The sequence below is a fragment of the Pyrus communis genome, chromosome 7 (assembly GCF_041283825.1).
Source record: "Pyrus communis isolate YQ-2024b chromosome 7, ASM4128382v1, whole genome shotgun sequence".
Lineage (NCBI taxonomy): Eukaryota > Viridiplantae > Streptophyta > Magnoliopsida > Rosales > Rosaceae > Pyrus > Pyrus communis.
In genome coordinates this window covers 10,280,304-10,295,191 of record NC_142571.1, presented here as the reverse complement: position 1 = coordinate 10,295,191, position 14,888 = coordinate 10,280,304, and the positions used below count along the sequence as shown (strand labels likewise).

The following is a 14,888-nucleotide window of genomic DNA, read 5'->3' as shown; positions in this document are numbered from 1 at the left end:
TGTTAAGTGCTGACAACACTCAAGAGGACCCACCTTTTAAAACTGCCATGACACATGAACAAAGAACACAAGCTCTAAAGGAAAAATCTGACACAAATAAAAGTTGCACTAGCATTTTGGAAATCCACATTACAAAAATTAAGCTAAATCTCTTGCCAAACCTACACAACCCTAAACAAACTTGTTGATGAAAATTTTCATCGTCTTCTTCTTTGATGAAAATACTCCTACAAAATAATAACACCTAAGATTAAGGCCAAAAGCCTCACACACCCATGATGAATTGGGGGGGGCTTTGGCCGAAGAATCTCCGATGTCAAAGTTAGAATTCTGAAAAGAATGTGTCTAGGAATTTGTGGGTAGCAAATGGCTTAGCTTTTTGGTGGGAGAATAGGGTTATTTATAGAGGAGTGGCCGGCCATATATGGTGAAATTGTGTGAATAATTGCAAGATATTATGTGAAATAATATCTTGCAATAAACATGGCAATTAATCCTAAATTAAATAGGAAATTTGGGAGTTACCTTTTGAATAAGGATTTGATGAGAGAGATTTGAATAAATACCATTTTGATCACCATTGACTATTCCTTGATTAAGTTGTTATTGTCTATTGCATGTGCATGGGAATCTCAGTGTGCCTCGAGGGTAATTTTGTCATTTTACCCAAAAGTCCACGTGTCGCCTCCATAACTTTCTTGATCATTTTTGGCTCCACAAATACCCCCACACCTATTGGGCTGCTCGCAAGAAAAGGCAGCAGGTGTAAATATCTTCAATTGTTTTAGGAATCATAAGATTGTTTCCTATTTTGATGTAGAATCCCACATTAATTGGAAATTAGATCTTTCTAGGAAAGGGAAATAAATCAATTCCAAAGTCTATTTAATTCTACCGTAAGTAGATGATTAAATCAACTTCGAGAGCAATTTATTCTACCTTATAAGAGAGATAAAGCTAGAGGATATTTTGTTTCCCCTCCCTTAGACCATCTCCAATGGTTGGGCTAAAAACCAAATATTTTAGCCCGGAAAATTTAGCTTTTAGCCTAGAAACAGCTTTTATACTCCAACCGTTCTGACCTAAAATTTTAGCTCGGGATTATTAAAGAATGAACTTAGGCTTTTTTTTTTTCTTAAATTAAATTTAAAAAATAAATAAATATGTAGACTATCGTAAATTAATTTTATGAACATTTTAATATAAAAAAATTAAATTCCGATAAATATTGAAAAATCACTAAATTTTCCACAAAGCAAGCCTTCAACTTTTACCAATCTTTCAACCCTGGGCTAACTTTCAATTCACCAACCTTTCAACACCAAATTTTCAATTCACTAACTGTTTAACACCAAACTTTCAACTTTCACCAACCATTCAACTTTCATCAATCATCCTCCATATAAACATATGTCCAATATTTGTTGATTACACAACCTTTCAACCTTCAAACATTCTCTATATTCACCAATCTTTCAACTTTCAAAGAGTTTTTGTTTCCTAAAAATCCTCAATATCTCATCAATGAGTGATAGAATAAGACGTAGCATGGCAATGCAGATGGCAAAATACCAAGCAAGGATCGAGATTGAGGATGCAGAATTGTTCGACGCCGAAGTTGAACTTATCAAATCGTTTATGCAATCTGAGCACCATGGCGAATCTAGCCATCGTGGTTTTGTCACGGGGCGTTCATATGTGTAGCGTGATAAAGAAGAGTGTCATGACCGAATGATGAAAGATTATTTCATCGAGCGTCCGAGATTTCCTGCCCATGATTTTCGGAGGCAATTTCCTATGAGGATAGAGCTTTTTGAAAGCATCTTGAATGCAGTTGTCAATCATGACCACTACTTTGCAAGGAGGCTAGATGTCGCAGGCCAACAAGGTATATCACCTTGTCAGAAGCTCACATTTGCTTTTTGCATGCTAGCTAATGGGTGCTCTGCAGACTCAACTAACGAGTATTGCCGACTCGCAGAAAGTACTACTATTGAAAACCTGAAGCGCTTTTGTAAGGCAATTGAAGGCATATATAGAGCCACATACCTCCGTAACCTAAATCGTGAAGACTTGAAGAGGCTTCTACGCAAGGCAGACAAAAGAGGCTTCCATGGCATGATAGGAAGTCTCGATTGTATGCATTGAGAGTGGAAAAATTGTCCTACTGCTTGGGTTGGCTAATTCAAAGGCTGTCATGACAAGCCAACCATCGTGTTCGAGGCTATGGTATCTTATGACACATGGATTTGGCATGCTTTCTTCGGCACTCCTGGATCAAACAACAATATCAACATTCTTTGGTCTTCTCCTTTGTTCGATAATGTTGTCAATGGATGGGCACCAGAATTTCAGTACAAGGTAAATGGTAATAGGTATGAGCTAGGTTACTACCTAACTGATGGTATTTATCCTAGTTGGTCTACCTTTGTCAAAAGTTTTTCTCATCCCGATAGTGCAAAGAAGAAATTATTTTTGCAGAGGCAAGAGTCTTGCAAGAAAGATGTGGAAAGAGCGTTCGGGATCCTACAAGCTCGATGGGCCATTGTTAGAGGGCCTACACAATTTTGGCAGTCCGAAGACCTCAATTCAATCATGATGACGTGCATAATTTTGCACAACATGATTGTGGAAGATGAGTACATCGAAATTAAAGAAGATTCAGACAAAAATGTAGATGATGACCAACCAACACATGCGAGAGCTATTGCAAGAGATGTTGAATATCTCGCTCCAACCACATATGAAACACAACAATATAGGGTCACCTTGAGTGAGTATATGAGACTTTTAAATAGAATTCAAGCTCCTCAATGTCATGACACACTCTGCAAGAATTTGGTTGAGCATGTATGGCGTCGAGAAGGTGAACGTTGATGATGTTGGTTAAGCATTTATGTAATAATTTTCAGTGTACTATGTTGTTATTTTCTAGTAATAAATTTAAGTGTCTTCTTGTGCAAAGTATTTTGTCTAGTACGTTGGATAAATTATTGAATGGAGGTTGAATTATTGAAGGCATCTATTCTACATCAAAGTGTGGAATAATAAGACATAAATTATTGGATAATTAATAAGACATAAATTTAATAAAGTACATAAACCACATAAACTTAATACAACCGATAATTCATAAACCACATAATTAATAAACTACATAAACTTAATACAAATGAAAATTAATAAACTTAATTAATAAAGCACATAATTCCTACACTACATAAACTTAACAATCATATCCACCATCTTCACTTGGTGATGGACTTCGTTGAAATGTTGGGATATAGGGTTCAGAGGATTCATCATCTTGAAACATACTCCTTGAGGCAGACTTTTACATAATTTCCTTTTGCTTACCACGTAAAAACTTCTTCCTTTCTGGAGTGTATTTACTGAGGTCCTTCATCATGAATTCAATTTCAAACCTATTTTCCTCCCTATCTGAGATTTCCTTCATTTGCAAACGCATTCAGGCCGCTTCTTCTTGGCGAGCGCTATGAGTTTCGTTCAATTTTGCAATTCTGGTATCAAAATGTTCATTCATCAGATCTTGGGACTTCCCTTTTCTCTTTGCTTCCTTTTGCTAATCTCTTCCCGGGGGCCTTGCAAAAGAAGGAGATCGACACCTTCATCTCCGGCATTTGTCTGTGCAGCTTCACGTTGAAATAATCTTCCCCATTGTTGGTCCGCATCGGTTCCCCACCTCGGACAATCATTAAGGACGTCCCAAGCATGTTGCAACTTAAAAACTTGATTTTTTGGTGTTACTCTTGTCTTGTAAATTTCCATTGCTTTGTCACCCTATGCAAAAAATACATAAAACTAATTAGTTGCAACATAATATTATGTACATGACAAATAAAATATCAAGAACAAAACTCACAATTTTCCTTCCACTAGCCATGCCAACCACGTCTTTCTCCAAGCTTCCCTTCCATAAAGTGCATGCTTTGTTGATAGTCTTCCACCGATCATAAACACCACCACCACCATCCCGCCCGCCGCCATTGCAGTTTTCTTGAAACTTTGCAATGATTTTATCCCACAAAACCTTCTTATTTTGATTTGTGCCAACTGCACCATCTTCGCTAACAGAAACTCATACCAAGCATAGAGCAACATCTTCCTCACAGGTCCAAGTACAACCTCTAATATGCTCTCTTGCCATGTTGAACAATTTGGAAATGGAAAGAAATGGTAGAAACATAAATTGGAAGAATGGTAAGAGAAAATTGAGTTTTGTGTGGATGTTTGAACAAATACATAGGTATTTATAGAGTTTTGGGTGAATTTTGAGTTAAATAATTTTTTTAAACTATTTTAGCCGTTGGATTTAAATTTGGGCCGTTAGATTTTTTTTTTTTTTTTTTGAACCATTAGATTTGATTATATTCAATCTCAGTCATTGGATTCAATGTATTTTAAAATAACATATTGAAAAAAATCAAATTTGAATCTGGACCATTAGATCAACCAACGGCCCATGAAACCAACCATCAGATTGAAAATGTAGCCGTTGGACTGCATTGGGTGGCCAACAAACCGCTGACAACGAGGCTACCCTTGTTGGGAACGAATTACAAGCGCTCCGCATGGGGCGTGTTGGAGCATAAATGGGCTGAGACTGGGCTCAAGCTCGTATGCAGAAAGAGGAAAAAGAGGCCTTGGGCTTGCGGGCCGCTAGACTTGGCTCGTGTGAGCGATAGACTAAAGGAGGAGTGGGGACGCCTACCCCTTCTTCTTGCTGACTTGGGCTGAAAGGCTTTTTGGGCCTAGATCAGAAATGGACCAGGCCGTAGAGCCTGGCGCAGTTGTTGGGCTCATGCGGTCTTGGGCTGTGGCTTGGTCCTTAGGCCATAAGACCTGTGCGTTACCTTTTTTTTTTTTTTTATAGCCGTCTAATAATTTTTCCTTGTATCTTTGTAGAATTTCTTCAAGTATGTCTTCTTCAAGCCACAAGAGTTACGATGGTGTGCCACCATTGAATCACCAAGGTGGGTCCTTAAGTAAAATGGGCTACTTCAAGGCTACTCACTTCAAAATTAGCTCCGATGACTCGTTTGGAGATTTCCTTGAAGCATATAGACATGCCATTTTTTCTGGGGTGTGTGTGAAGCGTGTCAAGGAGGGTAGCATCCGTGAGCCATGTAGTAGGGCTCGAAAAGCCATTAAGTTTCACCCTTACTACTTCATGTTGGGATTTACTTTTCCCATGCTTTATTTCTTCCAAAAGTGCTTTGCTTCATGAAGTGTGCCCACACTTAATGTTCTCCCAATGCGGTCCGTGTGATGGTGAGATTCCTCAATCTAAGCCAATTCTTTGACTTGGATCTGACTGTCAACGAATTTTGGTACTTCTTTGACATAGGCCATATTGATGGAGTTGGGCAGCTGGGATCCCACCATAAGCTATTTGATCGTTCGAGTAAGAGAGATCATGACTGGGCCAATGAGACTTTAGAGATAAGTGGAGAATGAGAGTTTGATTCTTCCTCTGAGCTACGCGTTCCGACGATTTTCATCACCAATAAGTAGACTGCTTAGTCTCTAAGCTATTTTGTGTTTTTGCTAAGTTGCTCTCTGATTTGTTAATTGTCCTCCTCTGCGTATATAAATTCAAAATTTAGCTTAACTCCCAAGACTTCCCTAGATATGAAGAATGTGCATGTTGTTTTAGGCATCCCAGCTGAGTACTATGAATGGTGTTGACTGCTTAGTCCTTTTTGTTGGGAGAAAGGTGGGTTGCCCCCGAGAGAGGAGATAAACCGGATCAAGGCGGAGGTATTAGCTCATCTTCTCGTTGTCGTGAAGCTTGCTGTGAATGAAGGTGGAAAGGAGATCTTCCCCGCTTTCTCAAGAGATGCCAGTTAAGAAGAAGTCGAAGACTTCTTCCGCTGCTAGTGAGGGTTCGCCTACTACCAATAGGCTTGTGATTGACTTGACTTCTTCCAATAGGAAGAAAGATGAGGCCGCTAGATCTGAGTCGATGATGCCTTCCATGCCAAAGGTAGCTAGTGCGATTGCTAATATAATTGCTCAGTGTAGAGGTTATGTCGTGCCCCCAGTGCCCAAATTTGTGCCAAGACGTCAGTTGGGAGCTAAGTTTAGTTCACCTTCGGAGAGGCTTGCTACTATGAATAGCGATAAGGTGGACTCTGCTACTAAAGTAGCACCAAGGCATGTTCCTCTTGCTATTGAGACTAGTTCACCTGCTGAGAAAAATGAGACTCTCGCGTGGGCAGTTGTGAGAAATCCACCAAACTTGTTTATGAATAAGCTGTTAAGATATGTGCACTTTTGAAGCCAGATCTGCTTGAAGACATGGATGCATGTGCCAAGCTTATTGATGGCGTTAGAGGGATTATTTGCCCAAGTTCCTTTGTGAAGCATACAACCCAATATAGAAGGATTACTCTGCTTGCTATGATGCAGAAACTAACGATTTTGGTAGCTGAGTCTATGCTTCTTAACCAAGAGGATACCAAGACTGCCAATGAGATGGCAAAGCTATGGCAGCTAAAACTTATTCTTTTACTGAGAATACCAGAAAGTTGGAGTTTGAGTTCGTCGCTTGAAAGGGGTCTAATATCTCTGCCCCCATTTCTCTGTAGCTTGAGACCACTCGCCAAAAGATCGTTAACTTGAAGACTAGGCTTGACATGATCCAAGTTAAGTATGAAAGTGCATAGAAAGAGATTAGATGTTACATACTTCAAATTCAAGATATTGAACGTGTCGTTCCTGAGCTTTGTTATGCTGCTCATGCAAAGGATGAAAAGTTAATTACTGCTAATAATCAAGTGATTCACTTCAAGAAGGTTGTTGATAGGCTTGAACCCCAAATGTTAAAACTCCAAGGTGCACTAAAAATCAACGAAAATCTAAATAAGGAAGTGGATGAGCTACAACACGTCTCTGTTAGTCTGCTTGAGGAGAATGAGCAGCTGAAAGGTGAGAAGGCTTGGCTCAAGGCTTCACTTGTTCAAAGTTAGGCTGATTTTTACAAGCTGAGTTATGTAAATCATCTCTTTGGTAGGCCATCTGACTTTAAGTTTGCTGGGAAAAACTTCGAGACCTCCTCTATTAATCTGGAAAACTTGCTTACCTTTACTTTTGAGTCTTCCATTGGTGAAGTAGTTGGAGAAGTTAGTTCCCAGGCGGGGCAGCCAGGGGTGAAACACTGGATAATGCAACTGTTGAGAATGTTGCGACTGCTAAAGGTGCGGCGACCAAGGAGTTGTGGGATGTCCAAGCTATTGAAGAATAGTCTTCTAGGTAGCCTTTAGGATTTTCTTTGTTTTCCTTGTTGCTTTTTGCTTTGTTTGAACTCATTCGGCCTTTGCTATTTGTTTATCAATTTTGCTAGAAAATGTAATAGACTTGCTTCTTTTGTTTTTCTTCATCTTAGCTTCTTTTGTTTACACCCAACCTTTAACCTTTAGACCAGCAACAGGTGTGCTGCTTTTCTATAAGTAGACAAGCCCACATAGCCTATGCAGCCGTAGGCATTGGTGTAGAACTTTTGCAAAGTTGTTAGCCATAGGGTTAGCAGCTGGACGCCTTACTTACAGAAGCAGACGAGTCCACTTGACCACTGGGCTGTTAACCTTGGCTTTCTTCAATCCTTTGAGCCGTGTGGTCTGCATCATAACATACTAAAGATTTTTGGGTCATGAAATTCTCTAACCTTTCTTATCAAAAGTACGCAATTGTATGAAATTTTGTAAGCAAAGGTCCGAGAGAACTCCTTACTTTTTATGTAACCAATTATGTGGGTTGTGTAGCAAGTATCACAACACTTTAAGAATTAGTGTAGATCTAAATGATCATTCGGCGCTTGGCAGAAGGGAAGCTTATCGACTGTGTAGCATGTCGGCAATGGATAGAGCTTTGTCTATGCACACTAACTGTTTAACCTTTCACAAAAAATGTCCAGTTGTATAAGTTTAGCGTGGCTTACTACTCGAAGGGAGGCCGTAGGCAGTCTTTCGGAAATCATAGGCTACCTTAGTGTACTCAGTAGCAGCTTTAAGGTTCCAGGATAGCCGTCCATAGGCCGTACTATGTAATGTGCCTTATCCGTCTCTGAGGCCCGGTTCCCCACAAATTAGGCAAAGAAAGCATAGTTGGTCCCCAATAGGGCGCAATTCCTGCGATAAGTCCCTAAGAAATGCGCGGTTTTATTTTGAAGTACATGAGTGATTAGTTGTTGTAAGCATGCAGCCGAGCCAAGTTGTAAATTACTTCTGAATTCCTCATTGAAAAATGAGTGAAATGAACGAAAACTTAGCTGTAAGGTAAAAGCTGCATAACACCTAGATAGTCATTGGCTTGCGAGGTGGTGTCCGTCAAGCTACTTAAGTCTTCAGGCTTTGATGTAGCGGGAGATCACACATGGTACTTCCTCAGATTGTAAGCATTCCACTGTTTTTTTTATCTCTTTGTCATTCATGATGGCAAGGGTGCAACTACCCTTGCCGCCTACTCTGCTAATCTTATACGGACCTTCCCAAATGGGATCCATCTTTTTGGAGCCTTCTCTACGGGTAGTGATGAAGGCTTTTCTTAGGACTAGATCTCCAAGCTGGAATTGCTGGATCTTGGCCTTTTTTGTTATAGCTAGAGAAGAGCTGCTGCTGGTAGGCTGCGATGCAAGTGATGACCTTTTCGCATTTCTCCTCTGCCATATCTAAGCTTGTGGCCATCTCCTTTCTATTCTACTCGATGCTTGGCAGCAGGGTGCTAACACTTGGATGCAAATTTCTGCTACCTTTTTCTTTGATGAAAATGCACCTGCAAAATAATAACACCTAAGATGAAGGCCAAAATCCTCACACGCCCATGATGAGTTGGGGGGCTTTGACCGAAGAATCTCTAATGTCAAAGTTAGAATTCTGAAAAGAATGTGTTTAAGAGTTTGTGAGTAGCAAATGACTTAACTTTTTAGTGGGAGAATAAGGCTATTTATAGGGGAGTGGCCGGTCCTATTTGGAGAATAGTGGTCAGCCATATATGGTGAAATTGTGTGAATAATTGCAAGATATTATGTGAAGTAATATCTTGCAATTAACATGGCAATTAATCCTAAATTAAACAGAAAATTTGGGAGGTACCTTTTGAATAAGGATTTGATGAGGAGTGATGAGAGGGATTTGAATAAATATCATTTTGATCATCTTTGACTCTTCCTTGATTGAGCTGTTATTATCCGTTGTATACATGTGGGAATCCCGATGTACCTCAAAGGTAATTTTGTCATTTTAACCTAAAAGTTCACGTGTCGCCTTTATAATTTTCTTGATTATTTTTTAGTCCACAAAATCCAAACTCTAAGAGATGAGGATCACCGTCATCACATGCACGAGCGTCGCAATCAGGCCACCAACATGTAGTCAAGAAACAATTGTAAACTATGAGCAAAATCTTGATTAGGCTCGATACCAAATTCATAGGCCCGACATTAGATTTAGAGTTATTGAATTAATAAATATAAAGGGATAACTTTGGAAGAAGGATGGGATTGAAAAATGAACAAAAATAAGTGCGGGGAACTTCAATATAGTCACCACAAAAGAGGGAGTGGAGGAAAGGAAGGAAGAAAAGTAGAAGTTTTTTTCCTTTTTTGTCCGGGTAATGCTAAGGAGATTAAAGACTAAATTTACAAACTAAATGACGTGTCACCAATAAAAATTAAGCACGTTAATCAACACTTAGTCATTCAATCATTAATTTTCATGTCATTTAGTTCATAAAATTTGGTCTACAAATTTAATCTCCCTAGCATTACCCTTTCCCTCCTCCTATAGCGACTCTGGTTCTTGGATTCAGAGTTTCTACAGGTGGATGCTCTGTTAGGTCTGTGTATATAGCTTTTTGTGTAAATACTATTCTATAATGTGTATCAGAGTCACTTTAATAAGGTGAGGATCCTTTCCGGATTCATTGTGAGGATTCATCCTTACATTTTATCCGTTCATCGTATATCGTACAGTCATCTTTTGTTAAGTATTGTTTGTGTTTAATTTTAAATAAAAAAATTCGAAATAATTTCAGGCTGTACGATGTATGATGAACGACTAGAATGTGAGGATCCTTATGATCCTTATAAAGAGGATCCGGAATCCAATTTAATATTCAACTCATTCGTTACTAAACAAAAGAAAAAAAAAAAAAAAAAAGAACCTCAGAATGCATGTAATTCAGCAGCAATGTATTGATCTTGTGGAACTTGGTGAAAACTCTATCCATATCTCCATCTTGTATATATGCACTATAAATTCAGTTTTCTCTTTCTTTTTTTTTTTTTTAACTGACAACTTATTTGCTGAAAACTATTTGGTAGCTACTTGCAATTAAATAAATAAAATAAATAAATAAATAAAACCAAAAGTTAAAAATTGAAAATCACATATTAAGTGCTACTTTTTTTTTTTTTTTTTTTTTTTTAAAGTTTTCTCGGTTTTTAGTTTTTAACTTTTGGTTTTCAAATTTTCATTTAAAAAAAAATTGAAAATTAAAAGTAATTAATAGACAAATTTCTTATTTTCAGTTTTAAAAGAATAAAACCTAAAAGCTATATCAAGGGGACTTGAAGTTCCTCGGATGTGAAGGTCTGGGTGACCTCCTCATCAGATTTGACTAGCCCACTTTTCAAGTGAGTTACAATGCAATTGCAAGGTGCCATACTTTTCTTAGAACGTGAATATCCTTTTTTTTGAGGAATTTTCTATCATGTACATATCTTTGCGTTTTCAACTAATTTCACAACAATAATGGAAAGGGATCTTTCAACGACATTCCATATCTTTCGCGCATATATAAAGTTATCGAAGAAAGAAATATGCATGGCAATATATTAAGCTGATAGTGCTAGACATAGACGAAGAAAAGGCAACTTGCTTTTGCTTTTAATTATCAGTGGTTTTTGCTTTGAAGTCTAAATGGTGGAGGATATCTGGTGGGGGATTTATCTGATCAAAAAAGTAGTGCCAGAGAAACCTTAGCCAGCAGCAACGGAGGCTATTGCCATCATACTCTGAAGAAAGATTGCAATTATTATACGGCCGGAAAGTACATTTGAGTTCAAAAAGAGGTAAATAATACTTAAGAATTCAATAACCACCAAAAAAGAAAAATATGCAGGCTTGAACGCGTGCACTACTAGTAGTTTATATAATATATATATATATATATATATATATATATATAGATAACATTTAACTTTCTTTTCTTTTTTTGTGTTTTAACAGCTGTATCAAATAATGTATGTGCACTACTGATGTTTCTAAAGGCATTTCTGGATTGATCATATATTTTTAAACTACACACGAAATTTACACAAAATTACATATTTGTTTATGGTAATTTTTGTGAGGGGTATAGCTAGGAATTACATTGTGATGTAGTAATAAAGAAGCCTACATCAAATATTAATACTAAAAGTGTTTAATTTTAACAAAAAGTAAACTCGGAAGTGTCCATCGATCCCTCTGGATCATCAGGCATGCATGCACTACACAAAAAGTTAACAGATTTTGCTTGAAACCCTAGACTTCAACATTTAATTTTCACTTGTCAGCAATATAATTCTTATCATTAAATCAATGTAATGTTCATTATGTTTGCTAGTACACTCACCGATACGTGTGTGGAAAGATAGACAAAATGTGTAGACATGTAAGGATGAACAAGAAGCTAATACTTCTAAGAACTAACTATATTTTCGATCTTGGTTAATTTTTTTGCATTGACAATCAAGCTTTGAAAACAAGCCTAAAATTATGGTACATATATGTCACAAAATTACACGTCAACTGAATTGTTAATTGGTGAATATGTGATTGAAATGTATACTACATCTTTCTGAATTCGTTATTAATTATTATGATTTAAACTTTGATTACAAGCAAGGCGGCAACTGCAAAAGCTGCTTTGATTTGGGATTATAATACAACTCTAAGCTAGAAGGAGAGAGGGTTTGATCTGGAATGTACAGGATTGAAGAGAATGACCACTAAATGCAAAACGGTGATGCCATATTTTCTTTGGGCATATTTACACAAGAGCGCACATATCAGCAGTCCCTCCATTAATTTTGTTCTTATCTGGTGTAAATTATGCAGAACATGTACGTGAGTCCTTTTCTTCCAAGCTTGTAAATTGTCTCTATCTAGCTAGGGATGAATACTCCATATAGAAATAGTACACTATTACCTATCTACCTTGTTTTTTCACCAAAAAAAAATTTATCAACCATGTTAATTTGTTGATCTCAGATTGATATATATCCACTGATCCATCAAGTCAGTACTCCATCAGTTAAAAGTCGCCGACATATTTAATTATATTTTTCAACTAACCAACTGCTTCATTAATTAGGCAGTTATAAATAGAAAGACTGCCTTCCTCCTTTAAATATGGAGAGCAGAGAAATTGCTTACATATGGAGAGCAGAGAGCACCATGCTGACTTTGCGGTTTGGAGATCTAGCAGCAGCAGCAATAAAGTCTCCAAATGGAATCATATCAAGCTCAGAAGGAAAATAAAAAATAAGAGGTTGTACTTTCTTCATATTACTGCTGTTTCTGCTTCTATATTTTTATGCTTACAATTGATCACAATGAGACCAACTTCGGCAACAAACATATGCCCACAGTACGTATACTTCTACTTCTACTTATATAGAATACACACACACACGTACGTATAAATAGGGTAGATTACATATAGATAGATAGATAGATAGACAGACAGACAGAGAGATAGATAGATAACTGATAATGGAGGATTAGATTTGGTTTGACTTGTAATGGCATGATCGCTCAAATAATAGCGGTAAAGGCACGCTCGCTTAAATGATATCGTTATACTTAAGGTGTTTGATGACCGGATTTTGAGTAAACTGTAACCTAGTGTACATGGCCGCCGACATGTATTATTTTATATATCTTTAAATTAGGGCATCGATCATTGAACGCTGGCCATTTTCCACTTCTGCCCGACTTGTGTAAGTAGCTCGACCTTCTTTGGGTCATTATGAGTTCTTATCATGTGATGTTCATGTTTAAGGTATGGTTTAATATTGAATAATCATATTCCTAAGAGCTATTTTCAAATTATATATGTTGAAAGAACGAATTGAGAACATTGTGACTAACCTGGAGGTAGAAGATATTACTTATGAAGAACCATTTCAGTCCTCCCTAAAACGGAAGAATTAGAAAGGAGAAGTTTCATTAATGTCTGCTTCTCTTCTAATCCCCTGAAAATGAAAAATCAGTATCCTCTACCTTCTATATAATCTGAACTTAGATGGTTATCCATTCTAATTCAATCATTTATACCAAACGAGACCTAATTACGGTTTCGGTAGCTATTATAGCCACTCCAAAGGTTATTCTTGCATTCTTCAAAGTGACATGAAAGTTAATAATTGGATTATTAGTTAAGTGTTGATTAACATGCTTATTTCTTATTGTTGACACATCATTTAGTTTACAAATTTAGACTTCCAAGCCTTACCATTTCGTAATGGATGAGTATATATGATGATTTTTTGGATAAGAAGTAACAGCTCCCAAAGCTTTAGACTTTTTTTCTTATACCTAAAAGCTTATACTAAGTGATCATCACTTGATTTCGCAGAGAGTTATGAAAGCCCACTCTTCATGAAGAGTAAAAGATATTGTTTAACATAATTGCACTTCTTTAGATGAGTTAGTTTGCATGACGTTTTATTTTATTTCATTCTGTAGGTTGCAAGGGTTCATTTCCTCAGTGCCATGGCATGCCATCTTTGCATTTCTGAATCCACTGCTAATCGGCGTCCTTCAAGTGAAATGTCAAGGTGCAAACGTCTCCCCATTCGACACACACCCAAGAGTCATGTGGATATTTTTGTCGACAACAGTAGTTTACTGCTTTGCATTTGCAGCTAACATAAAATCACGCCGTAACTGCACTACCATATTCTACTCTCGAATGTCCGGTCATATTGCTCTACTCACCGGCTCTCTTTCTTCAGTCTCTTTAGTCTCCATCTTCTTTCCAAGCGTGCTTGATGAGCGACTTGTTTTCTTCTCTTGGATCATTATGCCTTTGATTGTTGGAAGAACGTTGATTCGTCGAGTGTGTCAAAAGATTTGCAAATCTACGATGAATGCAGTCATCATAGTTTATAGCATATGGCAGGGGTTTGCAAGAAGGATGGAGCAGCCACAATTGCCGATGTAGTCGATGAGAGTTAAAAAGTAAGAAAAAAGAGAGCGAGAGATCTTGAGAAAGAGAAGATGAGATGAGCATGTAGGCCAAAGTGGTGTAGCTCGATCTGTTGCATGGTTCTAGCGTTTCTCTTCCACACCCACTAATGCAAGAAGAAAAGAGATGAGGGTACGTAACCGACGGGTATTTGATTCATCTAGTACCATTGGTTATAAGTCACTACTGGATTGGGCAACTCATTGTTGAATGAATGTTATAATCAATAAATTAAGCACAAAGTAAATAGGTGTTGCTTTTTAATTATAATCACTAGTGGTCTCACCACATGAGATTTGACTGGGCCAATATTAATCTGCAGGGAAAACTTACCTCTACTGATTATTATTCATGTAATATATATAGTAGAAAACTTGATTGAGCTGTTTCAGGAAAATTTTATTCAAACCCATTTATCTTCCTTCTACACTCAGCTTATTATTTTTAATTTTGAAATTCTGAATGTGGCCAACAAGTTTCTTTCTATACTCAAATAAAAAAGAGCAAAAATTTTTTTTTTTTAATTCCAGCACTAGAAAACTCCGACCACTCCCTCTGTCCAAACCCTAACAACCCCCAATTTATGCCTTTCCCCAACCCCCCACAATTTTAAAATTATCCTGAATTTACCA

At 37.4% G+C, this 14,888-nt stretch overlaps 1 protein-coding gene, 1 long non-coding RNA gene and 1 pseudogene across 2 annotated transcripts; 2 read left to right on the top strand and 1 right to left on the bottom strand.

Annotated features, from left to right (window-relative positions):
- Positions 1-1,548: 1,548 nt before the first annotated feature.
- LOC137734264 (uncharacterized) lies at positions 1,549-2,148 on the top strand. The gene is made up of 2 exons (XM_068473559.2): positions 1,549-1,617; positions 1,705-2,148. The coding sequence occupies exons 1-2, from the start codon at positions 1,549-1,551 to the stop codon at positions 2,146-2,148; spliced, it is 513 nt and encodes a 170-aa protein (XP_068329660.2).
- A 1,186-nt stretch (positions 2,149-3,334) lies between these two features.
- LOC148695696 (uncharacterized) lies at positions 3,335-3,904 on the bottom strand (annotated as a pseudogene).
- An 8,526-nt stretch (positions 3,905-12,430) lies between these two features.
- LOC148695695 (uncharacterized) lies at positions 12,431-14,677 on the top strand. Its single transcript, XR_015964738.1, has 2 exons — positions 12,431-12,555; positions 13,755-14,677. It is a non-coding gene; the product is annotated as an uncharacterized LOC148695695 (long non-coding RNA).
- Positions 14,678-14,888: the final 211 nt, after the last annotated feature.